The sequence below is a fragment of the Haliotis cracherodii genome, unplaced genomic scaffold (assembly GCF_022045235.1).
Source record: "Haliotis cracherodii isolate W230 unplaced genomic scaffold, xgHalCrac1.p SCAF_5, whole genome shotgun sequence".
NCBI lineage: Eukaryota > Metazoa > Mollusca > Gastropoda > Lepetellida > Haliotidae > Haliotis > Haliotis cracherodii.
The window spans coordinates 33390072-33416137 of NW_027266308.1; the positions used below are offsets into that span (position 1 = coordinate 33390072).

At 42.0% G+C, this 26066-nt stretch overlaps 1 protein-coding gene across 1 annotated transcript; it reads right to left on the bottom strand.

Moving 5' to 3' along the window:
- Window positions 1–708: 708 nt before the first annotated feature.
- On the bottom strand, window positions 709–24220 carry LOC139443980 (leucine-rich repeat-containing protein 74B-like). Its single transcript, XM_071224867.1, has 13 exons — window positions 23864–24220; window positions 11853–12303; window positions 10227–10396; window positions 9693–9800; window positions 9067–9160; window positions 7001–7050; window positions 6150–6231; window positions 5106–5191; window positions 4480–4674; window positions 3244–3339; window positions 2479–2754; window positions 2099–2184; window positions 709–1647 (listed from the first exon to the last, which is right to left on the bottom strand). Exons 1-13 carry the CDS (start codon window positions 23909–23911, stop codon window positions 1581–1583), a joined length of 1809 nt encoding a protein of 602 aa, XP_071080968.1. The 5' UTR covers window positions 23912–24220; the 3' UTR covers window positions 709–1580.
- Between the last annotated feature and the right edge of the window lie 1846 nt (window positions 24221–26066).

Below are 26066 nucleotides of genomic sequence, written 5' to 3' on the forward strand. Positions count from 1 at the left end.
TAATTGTTGACTATCTGAAATTATACACGGCACGTCTAGTCTGGCTTTTCACCAATGTGAATTCAGAAAGGCTATATTAAATGAATTTAGCTGTATTATATACATGTGTATTCGAAACACATGCGCAGTAAGCTTATTTGTACACATATATGCAAGGAGGTCATGACTGTGGTATTTATCACATACTTGCCTATTTATAGTTTATGAATTATCAAATTCATTCTAGTTCCATGGTCTACGTGGTCTAGTGGTAGAGCGTCTGTCCGGAGAGCGGAAGTCGGGGGTTTGATCCCCGGCCGCGTCATACCAAAAGACGTTAAAATATGGTACTTGCTGCTACCCTGCCTGACGCTCGGCATTAAGGGGCTAAAACAAGGACCGGTCGACTCGGAGTCAGTATACTAAGTCAGAGTTCTGTATTTTTGTATCTCAGTGGGCTAGCACTATAAAGTCGGCATCAGTCTGGACTAGTACAAGCAGCCACATAAACACATACACACACGTGTATGTCTTTCGCTATATAAGTGCACTAATCCTGAACGCGACGTTAGCCCCATTTCACCTCAGCTCCTTGAATCAATTATAACACTGCATTTCCACTATGATCATGAATCATATGCAGCATATATTTGTCACGCGCGCTGCAGTTTTGATGACACAATGTCATTTAGATTTAATTCCATCAGTGAAACATAACATAACACAGACTAACAATGCAATTTTTTTATTTCTCTGGCGATAAACATGGGACGTGACTTATAGGTCATATAAACGATGGACTGGACGGTTGTCACGAACAATAACACTAACAGTCACCCGAGCAGTCCACCCAGGACACCATCATATCCGAACTATACAACAACGGTGAATCGTTCAACTTCATGGCATCATTCAGCAATAATCCAACTTTATCACGACCGCCCTTTAAATAATCGAGTCTGGACCAGTGATAGATAGTATGAGCACGTTACCCACCGTCAGGGCACGATGACACGGAATCAAATCGCTGAACCTGAACACTCGGTACAGGACAGGTACAGGCTTCCCCAGAATATTCTAACCCAGAATCCCCACTGGTACTAATGTATGGTAGCTGACGTCCACGGCCAGCCTTTGGCTATATCGGACTGCGTTATAACCGAGATTCAATAAATACAGTGTCAACCCACGTTTTGTTACGCTTCAATTGAGTGAGCATGGGTTTACGCCGCTTTTAGAAGTATCCCAGTCACATCACAGCAGGGACACCAAAAGTGGGTTCATGTGTACCCAGATGGGGAATCGAACAGTGAACATTTTAGCCACCCAGCTATCCCATAGCATATGTAATACAGTTCAAGGGCACCCTTACAGCGCGTTTCCAGATAAGTCAACCCTACATATTACAAAACTGCAAAGTTTAAAATAAGAATAACCGAATAATGATGTTGAATATAATTGTTCGTGTGACATTTTGCTTTATCCCACTTGGTTATAACCGGATTTGACTATAACACCATTCGAGATAGCAGGGTAATGAACATGATGATGTGAGTTACAGTAATATGTAGCACAGATTAGGAGACAGATGTGGGCGTGGCTCACGTCTCCGGCTCGGGGGTGAATGTCACTTTCTTCTTGTCGTCTTCATTGTCAGGGATGAAGTCACTGCAAAGAACAGCACAGCAAGTCAGTGAGGAAGTGAAGGATAAGTTTGATGCTGCATTGAGCAATTTCCAGGTCATTTCATGGGGGGGGGGGGGGGAGGAGACACAAACCATAGTCTTTACACATTGTATTCATGGACGGATTCGAACCCATATCTTCCGCTTGACCAGCAACCCCTGTATCCACTATGCTATCCTGTCTGCGAACCCTATTTTGGTACTCACGTTTAGTCTAAATATAAAACAATGAATCTATGAAAAACATCCAAATATCATCAGGTATATTAAACGATTCATATTTGACATCAGTTAAGATTTTATATGTAGGCTAATGAATCGTCATATATTTATCTTTCGTGGGCGTACATGTTTCTTCAGTAGGGGTCAAGATTTGTGCATACGTCCCCAGTTTAGGCGCCTTGTGACCCAAGTTCAACTGAAGGTCAACATACCCAAAATATATCCTGCCCGACTGGTCTTTGGCCAGCTTGTGAACCGCTTCCTCAAGCTGCACCCGGTTGTAGGGCACGGCCAGCTCCTGGAAATATTGTATCGGGGGGAATAAAACACATGTGTCGTATGTTCTTGTGATACACATTACAGACAGATTAATTTATAGGACGCAAAGCTTTTATTAGATAAATGAAAGTGAGTGAGTTAGATGTAGCGCCGCTGAGAACAGTATTGAGGATACAAGTATATCGCGAGAGAGGGAGAGAGAGAGAGAGAGAGTGAGTGAGAGAGAGAGTGTGTGTGTGAGAGAGAGGGGGATAGAGAGTGTGTGAGAGAGAGAGAGGAAGAGAGAGAGAGAGAGAGAGAGACTATAGCTCACATCAAGGGCAGCCACGAAGTCCTCAGGCGATACACTAAGACGTCCGTCGGGGTCGTATCTCTTGAGGATGTCGACCAGACGCATGTCGTTCACGACGATGTGTTCCTTTAGGATAATTACTGGCTCCTTCTTCTTGAAGGGGTCAATAGCTTTCTTCCCCAGATCCTCCAATGTATTTCCAGCACGCATAACTGGTCCGTGGGTGACCTTGAAAGTAGACTTCTTCTTCCGAATGTCTTCAAGGATGCGCAGAAATTCGTATTCTACCGGAACGTCCTGTACACAGAAAACTGCATGTTGTATAATATGTACCAATATATATTTACCAATAGAAATTTATACTTAGAGTATCTAAGTCTGGAAATAATAAATCCACATTATTTCAAAGACAACTCAAACTTACAGACAGTGGAAACTCGTTAAAGAAGTCCCACATCGCCAATGTTCGAGACAAGCGGAAAGCTATACCTATATTTCACTGTAATATACATGTACTCGTACCGGTAAATGTTTTGAACGATAACTAGAGAAAATGGAGTTCGAGTTAAATATCAGGTCATAAACGAAAAACACGACCGATTTATACTACTTATTGTTGCCAAGCTGCCCCCAGTGCTGTAAGATAGGTCAATGTAAGATAGGTCCATGTAAGATCGATCAATGTAAGATAGGTCCATGTGAGATGGGTCCATGTAAGAAAGGTCCACGAAAGATAGATCCATGTAAGATGGGTCCATGTAAGATAGGTCCACATCAAGTACTGACCGTCAGATCCAGTTCCTCTATTTCTGAACTCTCCGATTGGTTTATTGCCATGGCGATAGCTATTGCACCCGCTGATGTTATGAGGTTGTTGCCCATCTGAATAAGATAAAAAAAAATGCATTAAAAGATGATCATCATAATAATATTTAAAGTGAGGGAGATAGTTGTAACGCAACCCTTAGCATATACCCTGCCATATCTGGCCGGGCACACCAAGAACTCCCCGGGTTAGAAAAGGTCTTCAGCAACCCATGCTTGCGGTAACATTGACTATGCTTGTCGTAAGTGGCGACTAACGGGATCGGGTGGTCAGGCTCGCTAACTTGGTTGAAGCACGTCATCGTTTCCCAATTGCATAGATCGACGCTCATGATGTGAATCACTGGGTTGTCTGGTCCCAACTTGATTATTTACAGATTGTCGTGGTATAGTCGGAGTGCAACCTTAAACAACAATCAAACAACCATACAAAGAACAGACTTAACACATTCTATCCATGTGTGATCGACAAGGGAACGCTTGAACACGCACGAAAGGCTTCATCGTCCAGATAGTGTTTAAACCGTGTGAGCATGTTGAAGGTAACAATCGATTTGAGGCATTTGGGTCGTCGCCATGAGGTGTTCTCTGAGAATATACAACTACACTTAAACATCAATATAGAAACAATATGTTTCCATTTTTTCTTCTTGGTTTTCAACAAAAAGCCTGTTTACTGGATACCATGTATATCGTGTGTGATGAATAAAGTCTCCATCAAACATCTGTGTAAAATAAAACATGTTATTCATTGTTCCAGCAGTTGTGCAAACACATGATAAATGCACGACACAAATGTGTTTTTAAATAAATAATATAAGGTTAACTAATGGGAAATTAAAATGAAATCATCTATATCTCAGCACCCTGTAAATAATAGAATATGAAAAAAGGGCAAACCCGTGACAGCACAAACATAAGCCAAGCCACACATTGTCTCAACATAAACTTCTTACATCATGCAATACCTGAATCTTTTCAGGGTTTTCTTCCCACATCAAGCAGTCACGTCGTGATATAACTGAAATACTGTTTAAATCAATGTTAAACCCTACTCACGCACTCATTCACTCTTGCTGGGGACCCCCGGGACCCACTGAGATTTGTACCCGTTCACACGGCACATGTTTATCGGGATTTCGGTATAAGCAGTGGCGTGAGTAACATATGACTCGTTGATATCAAAGTACACCTTACTCTCAATATTTTCAGGACATCGTTAGTAGACAGGGCCTTGGCCACTTTGAGCGCCGTGTCCTGACCGAGTCGGTTGCCAGTCATGTCTATTTCCAGCAGAGATTCATGGTTCCCCAAAGCCTCCGCTAGGGCGGCGCCACCTTCCGGTCCGAACCCGTTCCAGGCCAGACGACATACTTTCAGACGACAGTTTTCCTGCAAGTATCATTGTCAAAACAGACGTCATGCCTAGTTCTTGATCTCTTTCCGAAAGTGTCAGCTGATTTAGTGAAAGAGTTATCGAGACCTGTCAGACAGAGGACATTACTTCAGACGCAAGTTTTCTTTGAAGAAACATTGATTGAAACGGATTTCATGCCCAGCTCTTAAACTTTGAGTGACTGAAGAGCGAATGCTGTAATTATTTGACAACCCTGCCGACGCATAACTCTTTCCTAAAGTGACTTAGCTGATTAAATGAAACAGTTATTGAGCACTGCCAGACAGACGACATACCTTCAGACGATAGTTTTCCTTGAAAAAAAACAATGATCAAATATATAGAATTAATGCCTCGTTCTTGATCTCCTTTGGCGGAATCAATTGATGTAATGAATATAACAACATATTGCTGAGACCCAACTGACCTTTATGCCCGCGGCAACAGCAATGGCTCCCTGTTGACGTAAATGATTCCAGCTAAGGTCAAGGACGTCTAAAGTGTCGTTTGCACCTGAAAGACCACAAAACATTTACATATGGCCGACAAAGTCAAATAGCATGCATGCAAAAATAACCATACTTTATGTATATTTCTCGTGACAGGTGAAAAATCGCCAACGACAAAACAGTCAACGTGTTATGTAAGAGTTGAAAGTTGTCTTCATTGAAGAGGTCACTTCAGCTCGTCTCTAATTTTCGTCTCTATTTACGGTCGCTGTTCTCAGCTAAGAGTGAGTGAGTGATTTGGTTGGGTTTCACGCCGCTTTTAACAGTATTCCAGTTATATCACGGCGTGTCAGCTTAATGTGGGAGGAAAGCCAGAAGTGATGCAGGTCTCAGACGTTTACCACTTCGGTGAAACCCACGAGCACGGGTATGGTGCTGACAAACCTAGAAACATAATCGGGGCGAACCTGGATTCGAACCCACAATCATAGGTTTCTGGCGTGCCCAAGGGACGCAACTCTGCACAGCAAATCGCGGCGCCTTAGACGACTGGGCCACCCGTGCCCCCCGTGCCCCCTCTCAGCTAAGAACAAACTGCACTGAGTAGCTCGAATATCGCAAATAAGCACTACCAACTGTACACAAGAATGATTGCTAAATTATGAGACACAACTGTTTGTTATTTTACGAAATGTGCTATCTGCTATCTATCCACAGCCCACTTGTACAAAGTGATTGTTGTATTTTCTTAACTCAATACGACGTATAAATACAAATATATGTTCAAATGGACAGCCCACACTTGTACAGCGAGATCAGAGCCCTGAAGTCTATGTAAACGACTCCTGTATTGGTTTTATTGGTTAGATAACCGTAGTACTAATGCTTCTTTGAGCCTACGGATCAAATGGTTACGTTTAATTGCAGACGTAAAAACGCCTGTTCAAGACATTCATTAGTACAGGTATCTAACAACACACGTCCACTTTGCCACACCTGTGTTGACTAACACCTCCACTTACCTATAGCTGGTCCCAGCAGACGGCCTGAGGACTGGCCGAACTTGTTTCTACTCAGGTCCAACTCGCGTAGATATTTGTTATTCTGAAAGTAATAAAAATTCCTTTGATTACGCACATGAAACAATCTTATTTCATTTATCATAACAAAAATGTATCTACTCAAACATACATGTAAAAATGATTATCGATTTATAGTGAAAATGGTTTCTGGAAATGATCTGAGTGTGGACTCGGGTAAGAGTTTATCGCCAGTTACCCATGTGCCGAGAGCCGACTATATCAGAATCGGGTGGTTGTTGTGGGTGACCTGGTTGGTTCTGAGGTGAAATGGGGTTTAACGTTGACCGAGATTATTACACTTATACCATACGGGAGTTTAACATGAATACCCCACTCAGACACAGCTAGCATACTGAGCCTAACCGACCAGTCCTTGTTTTAGCCCCTTTATGCCGAGCGCCAGACAGGGTAACAACAAGTACCATCTTTAAACGTCTTATGGTATGACACGAGCGGAGATGGAACCCCCGACCTTCCGCTCTCCGGGCGGATGCTCTACCACTAGACCACGGAGGCTGTCATGATGGTTGTGTGTCATCGTCACCGGTGCTCAACCACTGTTGTTTTACTGATCCAGACGTGACTACTGGCAGGTATTAGTGATCCAAAAAGATCTCGAAAGAGTAGCATAATGCCTTTTCTGTATTCAACATGGATGTGACAAATCGTGTTGGAGAATTTACTTGTCCTGTTCATGTTATGCAGCTTTAATTTAATGTATCCGAAGTTTTTTTTGAAAACGGGCGAATAACAACGAGGTTAAGATAAACATTCATCAGTTTGGTACATACTTCTAAAACCTCCGCAAACTGTTCGGCCACTCTGTCTTCAAACATGTTGCCTGCAAACGAAATGCAACAAATAAACAAGATCAATGTCAGATCTTTTCAATTACAAAACCACATTTTGAAGTTTAATACGGAGAATATGCTCATTTCATACCGAATTTAAATCTGGAAGACAATGATCAATGTAGCTCTGTTACATGTCACGGATTCCAGGAAAAAAGCAACGCAACTTTTCTTTGAAGTTCCGACTTATACCATAAATTGTGATATTGTTTAGACGTACACACAGCTAGAGGGTAAAGCTTTGGGTTAAACGTACTAGACGACTGGTGTAAGAGTCTGATATACTCATATATGATTATCGCTTTCCCTCATCGTTCCATGTACAGAGGATATGTAGGATTTCTTTCAAATATTACGTTTGTCTCATCGGGGGATATTTTCATGTGTGGCGAGAGTAACCCAACTAAAGTAGCCTATATTGTACTGTAGCCTAACTAAGCTTGTCTATATTGTACAGTAGCCCAACTAAGCTTGCCTATATTGTACAGTAACCCGACTAAGTTAGCCTATATTGTACAGTAACCCGACTAAGTTAGCCTATATTGTACAGTAGCCCAACTAAGCTTGCCTAAGTCGTACAGTAACCCAACTAAACTAACCTATATTGTACAGTAACCCAACTAAGCTTGCCTATATTGTACAGTAACCCGACCAACAAGTTAGCCAATTTGTACAGTACCCCAACTAAACTACCCTATATTGTACAGTAACCCAACTAAGCTTGCCTAAATTGTACAGTAACCCAACTAAGCTTGCCTAAATTGTACAGCAACCCAACTAAACTACCCTATATTGTACAGTAGCCCAAATAAACTACCCTATATTGTACAGTAACCCGACTAAGCTAGCCTATATTGTACAGTAACCCAACTAAGTTTGCCTATATTGTACAGTGACCCGACTAAGCTAGCCTATATTGTACAGTAACCCAACTAAGTTTGCCTATATTGTACAGTAACCCGACTAAGCTAGCCTGTATTGTACAGTTACCCAACTAAACTACCCTATATTGTACAGTAACCAAACTAAGCTTGCCTATATTGTACAGTAGCCCAACTAAGCTTGCCTATATTGTACAGTAACCCGACTAAGTTAGCCAATTTGTACAGCAACCCAACTAAAATACCCTATATTGTACAGTAGCCCAACTAAACTACCCTATATTGTACAGTAACCCGACTAAGCTAGCCTATATTGTACAGTAACCCGACTAAGCTAGCCTATATTGTACAGTAACCCAACTAAGTTTGCCTATATTGTACAGTGACCCGACTAAGCTAGCCTATATTGTACAGTAACCCGACTAAGCTAGCCTGTATTGTACAGTTACCCAACTAAACTACCCTATATTGTACAGTAACCAAACTAAGCTTGCCTATATTGTACAGTAGCCCAACTAAGCTTGCCTATATTGTACAGTAACCCGACTAAGTTAGCCAATTTGTACAGCAACCCAACTAAACTACCCTATATTGTACAGTAGCCCAACTAAACTACCCTATATTGTACTGTAACCCGACTAAGCTAGCCTATATTGTACAGTAACCCGACTAAGTTAGCCAATATTGTACAGTAATCCGACTAAGCTAACCTATATTGTACAGTGACCCGACTAAGCTAGCCTATATTGTACAGTAACCCAACTAAGTTTGCCTATATTGTACAGTGACCCGACTAAGCTAGCCTATATTGTACAGTAACCCGACTAAGCTAGCCTGTATTGTACAGTAACCCGACTAAGCTTGCCTCTAGTGTACAGTGACCCGACTAAGCTAGCCTGTATTGTACAGTAACCCGACTAAGCTAGCCTATATTGTACAGTAACCCGACTAAGCTAGCCTATATTGTACAGTAACCCGACTAAGCTAGCCTTTATTGTACAGTAACACGACTAAGCTAACCTATATTGTACAGTAATCCGACTAAGCTAGCCTATATTGTACAGTAACCCGACTAAGCTAGCCTTTATTGTACAGTAACCTTGCCTATATTGTACAGTGACCCACCTGCCAGATCAATCCGTCGAAGCCCAGCGTTGATGCCCAACATCCGAGACACGTGGATGCCGCCTTCATTACCCAGCTTATTGTCAGCCATGGCCTAAGACAAAAAAAAACACATATACTCTGAATGGTGCTTCCAAAATGCAGTCATAGAACTAGCAAAAAGTTGTTGAACTGCCATTTCAGCATAGCCGGTGAGTTGACTTTTTACGCTGCTTTTAACCCCATTCCAGCAATATCACGGCGTGGGGCACCAAGTATAGGCTTCAAACATTGTAACAAGGAATCGGAAAAGACATCTAGCGAACGCTCTAATCACTAGGCTACTCCATTGTCTAAAATTATCAGTTTCAAACAGGTCATTCATTTTATTGATGATGATGGTGGTGTGGGTGATTTTACGTGCGCTTCTGATAGAGCCGATTTCGCACTAATTGTTCATTATTTTATCTTATATAATTTAGCAGAGTTACGGCACTTAGTTGCCAGGATTCACAGACTGTGGCTTAAAATCCAAGATTGCCGTTCATGCCTTGTTTGTATTAAAATTGTTTTCGCCCAAGTGGATTCGTTGGTATATACGACTTAATGCACCATCGTGAACAGCAACAACACCATGGTCATCTTACCATCTCAGTAATGTAGTCGTTCTCCTCCAACATCCGGGACATGGCGTAACCCCCTGCGGCATCGATCCAGTTCCCAGACACGTCGAGTTTCTCTAGGTTGATGCTGTCCTGAAACGTGGCGGTTATTGTTATTGTTTGTTTTGTTTTTGTTGTTTAACGCGCACTCGGCAATATTCCAGCTATATGGCGGCGGTCTGTAAATAATCGAGTCTGGATCAGATAATCCAGTGATTGATAGCATGAGCATCGATCCACGCAATTGCTCTAAGCGTTCACCAAAAGACCCTGGAGCTCAAATATTTGTGTTTAACGTGTAAACATGAGAACGCTTGCTTGTTCTTCAACAATAAGTGACTTTGTTTCTCCACAACTGACACGCCTTTGGTATATACCTGGGGCAAAAGTTATTTGCCAGTATTTTCTTTCACAGGCCTTATTTAGTGTTTGTATACTTGATGTTAAACGGCACACAGGTGAGTTTCTATATTTGGTCACCCAACAACGTCAAAGGATTAGAGAAACTAAAAGCGTTACCTTCAGCACTAGGGCCATAGCCTTTGCCTCCTCGGGGCCCAGCCCGTGATACTTCATGGCGATGTCGCGGTCGTTGATGTGCCGGACAAAGTAGGAGATGGGTACGATGCCGAGCCGTTCACAGATTTTCACATACTCACACTTGACGGGGTCCCCTTCGTCCTCGGGGACTGACAACACAGACGGGGATAAGGCAGGGTGAATGTGACAGAGGTACCTCATGAAACAGGTTGCGAGTTGATAAACATTTGCGTTGCATTTGAAACAAAACGTAAACTATTGCCCCGCTTATACAGCAGCGAATCTTACTAAAGGAAAGGTATAGGGGTTGAATGATATGGGTAATAGGGTTACACTACTGAACGTTGCACTTCCTTTGAAAGCGAATTTCTACAAGAAAATCGTAAGAAGCTGATTTGAAGTATATGTTGTTTTCACTCCACAAGATACAGAGATATTGTCTCTCTTTGTCGAAATTATGAATGATCTCACAATAGAAGTGGCGAACATTTGTCAGATATCAAGTTTTATACTGCAGAAGGACTATTGAAGTTTGAAGAACTTGCTACTCATGAATATGACAAGGGGCAAAAACACAATAAAAGTTGGGAAAACAGGAATATATTCAACTGAATAGGAAATATTGAAAAACGTATTTCAGTAAGTGCTTAGTGTGTATACAGCTCAACGCCACACATCGTCATTAGAAACTTCTCCCACTCAACTGTATGTTACTTTAATGTAATATATACTTGCATTTGACTGTATGAACAAGTTTAACACACAAATAAATGGCTTTATGCATCTTAACTGATATTTTATTATTAAGATTAAGAACGCCTTACTTTGTTCCATCGCGTCCCCGAGCTCCGCGTCTACAATGGCCGTGCCACAGAGAAAGATGAGACTCAGTGTACAGGGTTAACGTGACAGTGTGGACACTCCAGTAGAGAAACACTTCAGTTTACCGTGGATAATTGATGCTATGATAGTACCATTAAATTGTTAATCGTTCCGGATAATTGCCACAATTTGCCCAATAAATAACCAATTTAGCGTGATAGGAGATTTAAGAGGGTGTGTTTATCCTACGTAAGCTGGAGTGTTTTTGAAACTAATCTTTGGTGTTTTTCTTGTGCAGTTATTCTTGCGGAGGCCTAAACTTGAGTGTTTTTGACGTGCAGGTATTGATGGTTACGTTCATTTTTTCCAGAAGTTGTGACGGAAATGGAAAGGTCCCAACACGAGTTGGGTAGCCAGACAATTAAAGGCATTGAAGGCATTGGTTTACCTTGAGCTTAGAAGGGTGTCTCTCCTTATGTGGAGCGCAATGGTTTTGTTATGCTTATTTCGATGGATGTTAAAATTGCACGACTGAGAGAGAGAAAAAGAACTCGTGCCCGGTGGTTACAAATCTGAATGTAACGATTTTCAGATCTTTCAGTATTAGAACTTACAAATATCTTTTGTCTACGAAAATGCCCCCCGCCTCTTACGACAAGCATAGTCGCCTTTTACTACAAGCATGGGTTGCTGAAGACCTATTCTACCCCGGATCTCCACGATGTTTCACTGTAGTGATACTGTCTGGGTTAAACTGTTTTGACTGTTGTAGGCGAGACTCACATTCTTCCTCGAGATCTGTATCAAAGTCCTCTTCTCGTGGTTCTACATCAACTGTTTCTATGGTAACTTGTTGAAAAACATCTCCTTCAAATTCCTCGTCTTCCTGTTCTCTGCTTCCTCCATCGTCCGATATTTTCAGTTCTTCTTCTTCCTCCTCCTCCTCTTCCCCTTCTTCTGTCGACTGTTCTTCTTCGATCTCTGCGACCGGAAGTAGATCTCTTTCTCTCTCTTGTTCAGCTTCTTCCTCGGCTTGATCTTTCACTTCCGTTATCAGCACAGACTCATCCTCATCCTGTGGCTGCTCCAGCATAGACACGGGGGTGCGGCTGAGTGTTGCCCGTCTCCCCAGGGTGGGTATTCTACCCTGTGAGGTAGGCCGGGAACTGGGAGGGTTATCATCCTGTCCAGGACTGGGTGGCTTCAAAGAGTCGGCTTCAAAGCTAGGTTCAGGCTGCAAGAAAAAAAGACCATGGATGAGAGACTAAACCTTGAAGCCGAATTAGTAAGGTTACACAGCATTTCAATTATACCAGCAATACAATGAGGTCACAGGACTTCACAACATGTTCGCATGTCTAAGGCGAAATATAGAAACAAAGAGAGTCTCGCGGAGTCCATTGCACATTGAGAGAGTCCTAATGTGGGCACATTGATTTTTCCAGAAATCTGGTACTGTTTATGGGATTTTAAGGATTCGGCTGTAAATAACTTGCTCTTATGTCATAATGTTACGTAGCGCCTTTTGTGTATTGGGCATATTGCCTTCGTACAATCATTTATTTCATGGATTACTTAATCTATTCACTCACCGCATTTACAATATGGGAGGCATTATTCTATTTATAGCATGCCGTCGTAGCATAAGTCTAAAACAGATGTAAAATGGTGGCACAAATTCTCTAATATTGGGAAGTATTAAACGAGTAACGAAATCGTGCTGTTACCTGGTGTATATTTACTCTTCAAGGTTACCGGACACCATAGAACCTTTCATAGCTTTTACACAGTATTACATGCAATGCTGTCAGGGTGGCCCAAGCGACAATGGCGCCGCAATTCTCTCAATATAACCCTGATATGATCGTGAATTCGAGAGGCGACTAAATGGATAGGGTTATCAAGCTCGCTGACATGGTTGATTGCATGTCATCGTATCCCAACAGCGTGGATCGATGCTCATGATGTCAATCACTAGATTCTTCTAAAATGAACACACCGCGATATACTAGAACTGCTGTTCACTGTTGTGTGGTTTGTTTGTTTGTGTGAGACGGATTTTAGTGTTTACCTATAGGGGCAACAAGTCGCAACAGCAGCGGAACCACAATTTGTCGAATGACTTCAACATTCTTCAGCTATGACGTCATTCCGACCTCACGTCACAATAAGATTCGAATCAACAGTGCCTTCCGGATCACGGAAACAACGAACCCCGATATGTTTGCCCGCGTAGGTAGTAAAACACGTTACTGCCCTTCTCCGCCAGTCATGTCTGACTGGATATCCTCCAATGGGGACTGTTGTTTGTTTATTTGTTGTTTAACGCCTCACTCAGCAATATTCCAGCTATATGACGGCGGTCTGTAAATAATCGAGTCTGAACCAGACAATCCAGTGATCAACATTATGAGTATCGATCCACGCCATTGGGATCGATGACATGCATAAACCAAGTCAGCGAGCCTGACCACCCGATCCCGTTAGTCGCCTCTTACGACAATATGGGTTGCTGAAGACCTATTCTACCCCGGATCTTCACTGGTCAGAACTACTGTTCATAACTTAGATGATAATATACTCTAGATAAATCCTATGTTTATCTCACCGAGTGAACGAAAGTCGTTCACAGTTTAGTGCAGTCACGGATGAAAATATTCAACCATCATCATTCACGAGATTCTCGTACACTGGTATCTGATAGTTTGTTTGTTTGTTGTTTAACGCCTCACTCAGCAATATTCCAGCTATATGACGACTGTCTGCAAAAAATCTGGACCAGACAATTCAGTGATTGACATCATGAGCATCAATCCATGCAATTGGGATACGATGACAAGCATCTGCCAAGTCAGCGAGCCTGACCACCCGATCCTGTTAGTCGCCTCTTACGCCAAGCTTCGTCGTCTTTTACGGCAAGCATGGGTTGCTGAAGACCTATTATACCCCGGATCTTCACGGGTCGGTATCTGATAGTGTGAATACACTTTTTAACATATGTGACCAATCACATTTTGACTTTTCATTATATTTTAAAACTACAGTATCTTCGGAATACATTTCACAAGCTTCTATTCATATTTATTAAAGAGATACATAACATCATACATGGCGATCTTCACTGAAGTCAAACGCCTTAATGACGTCATAGCACAATTGTATCTTAGCACCCATAAGGACCCTTTTCTCCCAGTGGGTCATCATAGTAATATTCACAAGAAAACGCGTTCAGTGCTGTTCATTGTAAGTTGGTCGATATATGACGTCTTCCATTGTTTGACTTTATCAGTTCAAAGTGACGTCAGATGGGGATTCTACAGAGGATGTTTCAATGTTTCTCGTGAAATATCATGATATTTCACGAGACACATGGAACAACCTATATATTATATACATTTTATGTAGTTGTCTATCGGAAAATTATATTCTTTCATAACAAATATGAAAGCTTGAAACGTAAATTCTCCCTACCTAACACGAAGGGACGGTTCGCCACCCCTTGTATTTACGACTAAAAAAGTAGTTTCGTGTTTGCAAGCTCTTAAAAAATATAATCAAAAGTAAAATAAATATCTAGGGTCACGAAAATTCTGTATTATACAAATTGATATGATCATATACAACATCAACTTTAACCAAAAATATTCTTGAAAACTACGAGACCGCTGTTGGAAGCAAATGAATACACGCTAACAAGTAACACAAATGGCCCTTTGCGAAACGAATAGTCTCGATTGACGAGTTTATTGAGAAATGAACAGTTTATAACGAAACATTTTCAAGAGAACTACAAACGGCATGAAGCGATATTAATTCCATATATGAACATCTGTCATTAATTTGCCTTGTCAATGTGGAACTAACGTAAAAAGGTAATCAACGGTTTGTGCACGGATCTGACACTTGGGATAAAGGGATACAATTTGAGGGGAGGTAACTCTTGTATGACAATAGTTCCGTCAAAGTGTTATGTTCACAGCAGTGAAATATCAAGTGTTATGTTCACTGAAATGAAAATATCACTTTTTTCAACTTTAAGTATATAATAAATGACTATATCAGTGGCGTCAGATGGGGATTATACCAATCTATCACCACTGTGTACTTGTCATCTTACAACCAGAATAGAGAATATATTTCAGTGTCAGGTACAGAATAAATAATTTGATTACTTGTTATGACGTATTATGAATGCCGCTTGTACAATCAATATGACCAAAACCATGTCAACTAATATGATAAACGTCAGTAGATGTATCAACTGCTAAAAAATTAACTCACATAAACGATTGCGGTCACATAATTCTTACATTACACAGATGAAATTAACCTTTATCTTATACTGCCCATGTTATGTAATACGGTAATAGTGGGAAAAAATATTGTTTATATCCTTCAAAGATAAGCAGATTTTGAGATATCTGTTCATGGAGGTCATTTAGATGTTGGCGACAGAAGAATGTGTTATCATTAGACGATAATTTCGATTCAGCCAACTGTATTAAGCCCAAACACGCGCCTGCCAGTTCACCCAATCGAAGAGAGTTCTATTATTAACACTTTCATGCCAGCCAATCCTGCAATCACACAAATGACTCAATCAAAGCTTCATCGCGGCTTACTTACCGAGTGAGATGTAAATGATTCAAGGCTATATTTCGTGCAGGGAACAATTAATCCGACGCTCGTGAGCATACCGTGCTTTCACTCGCCAATATCGCCCTATTTATGTTTGTGTTTTTGCGGCATGCTTCAATGGGAATGGAAACTGAATACATCTTTTATGTTACCTTACTTGTTAACGTTTATTGCCGAATGCCGTTTTGATAAATTTCTATGTACCCGACATATTCCCGAGGCAAGGGAGTTAACTGATTATAAAATATTTCCACGTGGAAACTGGACTTTTACAGTCAGTTAACTCCCTTGTCTCGGGAAGATGTGTACGCCGCTATGCATCCGAAAAAAATATACCCGCCGTCATGGCAACAGACGTTTTGCCGATATCTGTAATCTCTGTATATCAAGTTCCTTGTAAATGCACCCCCACCGGATCTGCCCATGTACAGATGAATGGATACAGTCATAATATCCAGAGTCAAATTTTATACCATTACAATTATGTAATAATGATTTAAGTGATAGACCCCCAACTTCATTCAAGTGCAATGGGAATAAAATAAGTGATAATTTATTTTGTCTGACATGGACAAGACGTGGAAAACACTCGAGGTTACTCCCATTGCAGACCATCATGCTTTAACAACACGCAAACATTTATCGTCAATTCCCTGTGCTTGTAATTTGTCCCACAGACCAACACGCCGAACACTATCGAAAGCTTCCTTACAATCAATAAAACAACAACATTTTCTTCTTCCTGGATTTATAAATAATTCAGCCAAACAAAACAATTTAAAAGAGTCCGGTATTGTTACTGTGGCATTGTAGCTTAGTGAGCTAGCACTATAAGAATTCTCACACATGCACGACGCTATATAAGTGCACCTCACCTCACTGAATAACAATATGAAATAATGGTCGTTGAAATGAAATTGTTAAATCTTGTAATCACCACGAAACAAGTTGTGGTTCATTAGTCATGGGATTGGCCTCCTGTTACTCAAGATCTAAGGTGAAGGCATTGTGAAATGAAAGGATAAAATACAAACGATTGGTATATGCCAATAATCCTGGAAGGAATTTGCGTTTTGTTGTCATTTTTACTTTTGTTGAAAGAAATAACCAAATGGTTTCATTATCGAAACGTAAATTATTTCCCCCTCTCCTTTTCCGATCGGCAATATAAATTACAATGTACAAATGTTGTGTATGATTAAAATAAGGAGGAGAACAAAGAACGGCATCACATTATGTACCCTGTATATGGACAGTGATGAATGTCCGCACAAAAACGGTATCACATAATGTACCCTGTATATGGACAGTGATGAATGTCCGCACAAGAACGCCATCACATAATGTAACCTGTATATGGACACTGGTGAATGTCCGCACAAGAACGGCATCACATAATGAACCCCGTATATGGACAGTGATGAATGTCCGCAAAAAAACGCCACCACATAGTGAACCCCGTATATGGACAGTGATGAATGTCCGCACAAGAACGCTACCACATAATGTACCCTGTATATGGACACTGGTGAATGTCCGCACAAGAACGCCATCACATAATGTACCCTGTATATGGACACTGGTGAATGTCCGCACAAGAACGCCATCACATAATGTACCCTGTATATGGACACTGGTGAATGTCCGCACAAGACCGCCATCACATAATGTGCCCTGTATATGGACACTGATGAATGTCCGCACAAGAACGCCATCACATAATGTGCCCTGTATATGGACACTGGTGAATGTCCGCACAAGAACGCTACCACATAATGTACCCTGTTTATGGACACTGATGAATGTCTGCACAAAAAACGGCATCACATAATGTACCCTGTATATGGACACTGGTGAATGTCCGCACGAGAACGCCATCACATAATGTACCCTGTATATGGACACTGATCCAACACGTGATGAATGTCCGTATCACATGGCTAAACTACAAGAACAACCTTATCTATTATCTATACTGTCTTCTAATGTTACAGCTATACTGTGACTACCGGTACAGCAGGACATGCTTACGCCTTTTCGCGAACACCCCGTGTCATCACGGATTTTCAGTGATCCATTCATATAACTTTCATCACTATTTTGCCTTTTAATGTTAAGGGGGCGGTCGGGTAGCCTAGTGGTGAAAGCGTTCGCTCGTCACGCCAAAGACCCGGGTTCGATTCCCGACATGGGTACAATGTGTGAAGCCTATTTCCCACGCCGTGACATTGCTGGAATATTGCTAAAAGCGGCGTAAAACCATACTCACTCACTCACTTGTATGTGATGAGATCGTGTTCTTGTCGCAGTCCTGCGGGTATTCAAAACGCGTTTTCAAACAGTTGCCTTATCACAGGAACAAAACGCACCCGCGAATAGGTCACAATATCAACGCTTGATCTGTAGCAAATTACGCCAAACATGGGTTCGCCTTGAACGTGTCGGAAATCGAACTGATTTCACAAACCAGGGCACTGGGAATAACAAACATCATAAATGAATTAATCATTTCCAAACTGTTTCGTCTTGTAACGATTTTAACGCAACCTATCGAATGGGTGTTTAAATTATACACAGTAGAATATTGTTCAGCTTATAACGCATACACAGCAGGTGATGTAACCCATTGATGCATACATACAGGTATTTATAGGCTCAAGGAATCGCCAGAGCGATGGAATTGAAATTGGTGGGTTGGTGTAATTGACAATGATTTTCTGTAACAGGGTATGCATATATCATAGGATTTAATCAACGGAAGGATTTAATTGCCGTCTGGCTAAATTCATTTCAATGGTTCGTCGATTGCAAACACTTGTGGCTAAATTTAACTGTTTCCTGCACAGTGAACCAGCATGCAATGTAAGCACGTTAAAGCCGCCTTTAAAGGTGAGTTCGTTCACTATATGAATGGGTGAGTGTGGTTTTTAAGCCGCTTTTATCAATATTCCACCAATATCACGGCGGGGGACACCAGAAAAAGGTTTCACACATTGTGCCCGTGTAATCGAAGCTTTTAAGTCGTCGCAAAGTTCGAACGCGAGATTTGCCCTGGCTATGTTTCAAGGTTTTTCAGCACCATACCTGTGCTCTTTGATTTCTCAAAAGTGGTACTCGTCTTAGACCTGCACCACTTCGGGATCTCCTCCCACATCAGTCTGACACGCCGTGATATAACTGGAATACTGTTCAAAACAGCGTTGAACCAAACCCTTTCACTCACTATCTATGAACGTGGTATTTACGTCATGTTGTAAATATGAACTGTACTCTGTTCATCGATTAAAGCCAAATCCAAGCCGAAAGTGATATACACGGCCCCTGTCAATCTTGATCCTAAACAGTGAGTGAGTATGGTTTTACGCCGCTTTTAGCAATATTCCAGCAATATCACGGCGGGGGACACCAGAAATGGGCTTCACACATTGTGTCCATTTCGGGAATCGAACCCGGGTCTTCGGCGTGACGAACGAACACTTTAACCACTAGGCTACCCGACCGCCCCTGATCCTAAACAGGCCAAGTACAGGTAGCCATAAACACACTTCTCTCACCTCTGGAGAGGAAAGTGTGCTGCTTATCATTCTCGAGTTTGAAGCGTGTGACAGATAGCATGATATACACGGCCAGAAGCATGGCTGGATGAGTGGGTCGGCATTCCTATCCTGTTTCTACGTGTATGTTAGTTTGTTGTTCATCGCCACTCAGCTACATGACGGTGCGTGTAAGTCAACGAATCTGGACAAGACAATAAAGTGATTGGCATTACAAACAGCTACCTACGTACTTGGGATATGATGACACAATCAACCACGTCAGCGAGCCGGCGGACCACCCGATCTGACTACCCACCCTTTTTAGTCGCATATGTTGCTGGGGATCTATATTCTTACCCAGAATATCCACGGTCACTGGTTTGCCTGGTCTAAACTTCATTATATTAATTCAGACAACAAGAACATTCGCTCACCTAGCCATCCCAGTAACAGATCAATCTTCAGAAAGTTCTGCGACAGTCGTAAATCAAGGTTAAAGACACAGGGAGCAATACGACAGTAGTGCTAAGATCGCTTTACGGAAATGAATTCAGATACAGTTTCCACAACCTGGGTCCAAGGGCCCGTAAAGCGGCCGACGTCCCTATACATTGTGGAACAAGGCCAAGCTGTTACGCCGGAAGCAGGGAAGACGATATCATCTTTGCACAACCCTATGTTTAAGAGGGACTACGCCAGGGCAAAATGACAATTACAGCAAGTTTCATTCAGGTCTAGAAATATTAAACAGTTTGTAAATACGCCAGCACAAATTTCATTTGAAGATTAATCTACAAATCATACTAGAGACACCCAGAGATAACAGGCCTAAGCTGAAAAAGGCACCAAACTGGAGAGTAGAACCTTTAACGACCATATTTAGATATAGATAGCATTGTCGTCGAAACTATTGACTATTCCACTTCTTTCCTTCAACCATTGGCTCTTCCACATACATCTATCAAACATTCACCGCGTTTTTTTCGGTCCCTCCACATATATTCATCAAACGGTCACTCTCCATCTACTCAACAACATAAAACTCGGATATCTTACCCCGATACGATACTTCTCTGCGTGGAGACCTGAGGGCGGGAGGGTGCGTCACGTTAACCTTGAGCGAACCTTGCCGGCTTCTTTACTACCTCTATTCGAAATTTCGATTTGTAAAGCAAAACCCACAATGAGCAGTAAACAGTCTTTCGATGACTCTCCCTTTTGGGTGCAGATGCCATGCTTAGAAACGATAATGTGTATGAAATACCCAGAACAATAAAATAGCGCGGTCTTATGTATCTACATTCGGAATTTGTCGTTTTAGTTCGTTTTTGTCCGCTTGTTGTGGGAACAAAATCCGAAGTTATTCAGGTCTTAGACGTTTACCTGTTTGGTGAAACCCGCAAGCACGGGTATAGTGCTGACAAAATTAGAAACATCATGGGGTCGAACCGGGAATTTTGTCTCTGTACAGCTAATTGTGACGCCTTTATTATTTGTCATACGACAGTGATGTGCATCAGTTGTGAAGGGGGTCTTAGAGCCTTTTTCCCCCTTTTAACTGTCATGTTGGACGCGGAAGGTATTCACAGAGGTGCAAAACCAAGAGGACACACATATAAAGTAGAATTTTACATTAAAGTTTAGAAAGATAATAACACAACATTAAGCAGTTAGTCGAAACAACTATAGCTTTCGCCAAGTAAAAATATCACTATCGATTACTACGCTTAAAAACAGGTTTCAACAGACTATGTATGACCATGGCCGTTAATATAACTGTATGTGCAGTAGGCGTTAAGTGTTTTCAAGCCTCACGGTCCTACTCCATTAAACCAGACCGTTTCAAGTTCTTCCCTATGGTACAATCACAGTCGCCTCGTATACACATGCTGTAGACAGACCTACATAGACCAACACACTGAATGAAACAGATCAAGCAACACGCACTGCCGTATAACTACAAAGCTGCATGGAATATACATAAAGGATTATTTGGGTGGTATAGAGCACCTCACCTCACGCCATAAACAACATGCAAAATAGACAAGTAAGATAGGGTTGTCTGTTTACGTGACCCTTGCCACGTTTAAATTGAAAAATCAATTTCAGTTTTGCTGAAAACGCTTTTGTTAAACTTCTCTCTGTGGGGAGTGGCATGTGTGTTTGAAAGGTTGCCGTGACGGCGTCAAGCCAACACGTCTTTCACTGCACTGTGGTTGCCGTATTTCCCCAAGTAAGAGCAAGGGTCCTGTTCACAGAGCTTTTGTTTGTTGTTTAACGCTGCAATATTTCCGCTAATATTTCAGACAATCCAGTGACTGACATCATGAACATCGATCAAGGTAGTTGGGATACGACGACATGACATGCCAACCTGATCCATTTAGTCGCCTCTTATGACAAGTATCGTTTGCTGGAGACGTATATTCTTACCCGGTATCAATGTTAATGAACAGGTGTCTTAATGCTGCACAATCTTAAGTCTATGTTAATGTATGTGTGTCTTAACGCTGCAGAATCTATAGTCTCTGTTAATGTACATGTGTCTTAACGCTGCACAATCTTAAGCCCATGTTAATGTATGTGTGTGTCTTAACGCTGCACAATCTTAAGCCCATGTTAATGTATATGTGTCTTAACGCTGCACAATCTTAAGCCCGTGTTAATGTATATGTGTCTTAACGCTGCACAATCTTAAGCCCATGTTAATGTATGTGTGTGTCTTAACGCTGCACAGTCTTAAGCCCGTGTTAATATGGGTGTCTTACCGCTGCACTCTCTTAAGCCTATGTTAATGTATTGATGTTACAATCGTCCTCTTGCTAAGATCACTGTGTGGGACGACACCCACGTCACTTATTAAATTCACTTTACTAAAATATCCGGCGAATATCCGGCCTTTTCCTTTCGTACCTGAGCTTTGGGAGTACTAATAAAGTTCAAACTGCCTTGATATTCAAATGTACACTGGGAGAAATCATTAGCAGTAGCTTATTGGAGGCCCTGCGCTTATGTCTGAACTTTACCCCTATACTCGGCTGTTGATAGATGATAATACCGTGTACGTGTTTGATAATGAATATACACGCTCTGGGACTTCATATACATGTAGTTGGTAGAGCGTTACATGTCCACGCGACTGAGTATTGTACGTTGACAGCTGTCATGTTTGTGATTGATGTGCTTGAATTGTTAATGTAGTGATGTATGTTATGTGCATGGAATATTTGTTTGTTTGTTTGTTTAACGCCGCCCTCAGCACCATTCCAGCTATATGACGACCGGTGCTCTGTAAATAATCGAGTCGACCCGTAAAGATCCGGGATAGAATAGGTCTTCAGCAAAAAGGCGTCTAAAGGGATCGGGTGATCAAGGTCGCTGTCTTGGTTGATGCATGTCATCGTATCCCAATTGCGTGGATCGATGCTCATGATGTCAATCACTGGATTGTATGGTCCAGACTCGAAGTCAGCGAGCCTGACCACCCGATCGCGTTAGTCGCTTCTTACGACAAGCATGGGTCGCTGAAGGTCTATTCTAATGAGGACCTTCACGGGTAGTTATGTGGGATGTTGTATTTGGCATTGGCACTGGCGAATTCGGTTTCAAATTGGTTTCCAGGTATCAAATCATCCGCAGAAAGTTTCACTCCTACTTGAGATATAAACATAGTGGTTGAGTTTATTTTATGAAATGCCAACAATGGTATTTCCATGGCAAAGATGGTCCCCGCACCTTGTCATGATAATGGAATGAAAGTGGGGATCGGGGATTACCATGTCTGATCTTGCTGATTTTGAGTTATCGTGCTCGGACGGCGTGGAAGTTATTCATGCTATCAACCACTGGACTGCACGGTTAGCACTCGATGATATACAGGTCACCGCCTATAAGTGGATCATTGCTGATTGCGACGTAGAACAACATTCGTTCACGTACTAAAACGGTAATAAGTATGTGAATATTAGTGTGACCGGTGCTTTAATATGTCATTGTATCCAGACAGATCAGATCCAGGGTTCGAAGCTCAGGTTTGGCTACTCCGTGCTTTTGTCTTGAAGCAGACACACCAAGATATAAAAAGGTAGGTACCAAATTATCTCCACTGAATCAACATTTTTGTGATAATGATAAACATCAACAGACCATTTTCGCTAAAATTGTACATGAAAATAAGTAGATATATGAAAGATATAAAAGACTGTGTAATATCAACAAAACGCGTGATGTAAATGACAGTTGGTCAAGTCGGTCCCCAAGCAATGCTATGTCACGTATATCTTTGAATATATTTTCCTTCCACGTCACATAAAGCTTAAACGGCTTGCTGAATTATAACCACCCCGTAAGTAAGCTAATCTCTTTCAACGTGTCTCGGAATTGAGTGGTTAAGTCGGTCAGTAGTGTATTAGATCGCCGCTTCCAGGGAACGCATAATCCGCGACACATAAACACAAGCGTATACACGGCCCCGATATGACAGTCCAGTAAATAACACTCCACATATATCGAACTCTATACGAACCACAAACAATAACCTATAATTTGTAAAACATTATCATAGCGGAAGAGAGTTGTCCCTAGGCGTCCGCGTTGTTATGGTAACCAGGTAGATCTTACCTGTAAGGGAGGTGAAGTGTTATCCATATCCTGATCTGTGTCACTCATTTTGATTTAGAGATGACACATTCCTGTAAACAAAGTCCAGCCCAAACTCTCTCCGTTACAAACACAGGTGGGAGTCCTGGTAAACTACAGGTAGATCCAGGTAACACATTGCATTAGTAACTGAATCTCCACTTAGAGATAGAGACAATACACCGCGCTGCCAAGGTATACCCGCGTTAACTCAGTGGCCAGGTAAAATCCAATCACCTGTGTTGGTTTAAAGACATGGGCTACCGTTGTCTATCGCGGGTATACAAGATCGCGGCCTTTCATGGCGGGCGTCTATCATGCGTCTTATTTCAAACTTTTGTTCGTGGTAGGAGAGCGATAAACGCAATGCGTTAGTTCAACGCGAACAGACTTGATTAACCATTGGTGTACAGGCATGGGTATTATCATAGGATCATTTAATGCTGGTTTGGCCAAGCCATGGCCGGGTACTAATACGAGGGGATTAGAGTCGTGTATTGACTATGGCGATATTTACAGTTAACGAGCCTAATACTAACGGACCACTGCGTGTTGCAGTGATATCCGGATCATATACATACGAATGAAATGTCCTGGAATGGAATGGTCTGGGTTGCTTTGAAGCTAATTTTAGATTTATTATCTCCAGAACAAAAACCTCAGTATTTTGTGTTTGTTATAATTTCGGTTAATATAAGATTATATTTTTTGGTCAAATCTCGGAGTTTATGTTGTCATTCATAAAGTCTGTTTTTGAATTTGGCAATTACAATGCTTATGGAATTTTCTTTGTTTTAAGCTCGTACCCATAAGAAGATGCATTCATCGCACACAAGGTTGAACCCAGCTTGTTTAAAAGGGAGGGGTCCAAAATATCAAAATGCTCTCTCAGATAATGTGGCTGCCTACAACAAACTACATTTGGTTTGGTTTTCGAAAGGGGTGGAGGTGGGTGATCCGGCCCTCCTGGATTCGCCTATGGCACACCATACCCCAGAAACATATCACTCCACACCCCGCGAATCCGATGTTTCCAGGTTGGTCCAGCCACCTGCTCGTTGCACACACTCCGGAAATTGACTAATATGTTGCTATGGCGACGAGTCTTGTTTAGCATCATGAAATTCGATTGCGCTGCAATCTATCAGTGCTGACCAGGTGGTCCCATATCGTCAAATCGATACTCAACGACCGATTTAACCAGGCGAATAAAGAGAGCTTATTTGCCGTGTAACGACATTCTGCCAACTGTACCGAGGCTGAGAACTGACTGGACATTTTACGCCGTAAGCAGCAATACCAGCACCGATTGACGACACATTTGTGTATAGCGTCTAACCCTAGATTTCAACTGGCGTTTCATGAAGCGCCCTCGTCGTCAGGTATGGGAGTTACGACAGTCGCAGCGCTTTGTTCGCTTTGGTTATGGAGTGAGTGAGTGAGTTTGGTTTAACGCCGCTTTAAACCTTAATACCAGTTATATCATGGCGTGCCAGCTTAATGTGGGAGGAAAGCCCGAAGTGATGCAGGTCTAAGACGTTTACCACTTCGGCGAAAGCCACGAGCACGGGTATGGTGCTGACAAACCTAGAAATCGGGGCGAACCGGGATTCGAACCCACAATCACAGGTTTCTGGCGTGCCCAAGGGACGCAACTCTGCACAGCGAATCGCGGCGCCTAAGACGACTGGGACTTGTGTTCATGTTGGTCGAATCCCCAATTGATACCTTCTTACGACAATCCCGAGATGAATTAATGAACATTGTACTACACCCACTCTCTACAGTGTTAAAGCATTATTATACTGTGTCCTTGATACAACCGACACTGGACCCGACAAACCAGGGTCCACTTGCACAAAGCGATCTTAGCGCTAAGATGATCATAACTCCCATACTTTAAGATAGGCTTACAATAGTCGTAGCACTAAGGTAACTTTGTGCAAGTTGGCCCAGAAGTAGGGCAGCGATCCACGCCCACGGGGTACGGTACTACATCTCATTCAATTCACACATTGTAACAACCCGATCCCAATATTAACTAATAGCATGGTGGTGGGAAAGCCTAGTTGTTGACGCCGAAGACCCGGGTTCGATTCCCCAAGTGTGTAGTCCACAATTGACTCACTCACTCATAGCATGGGCCTAACTGTACCCAGGGTATCAGTCCCCATTGGGACCCATG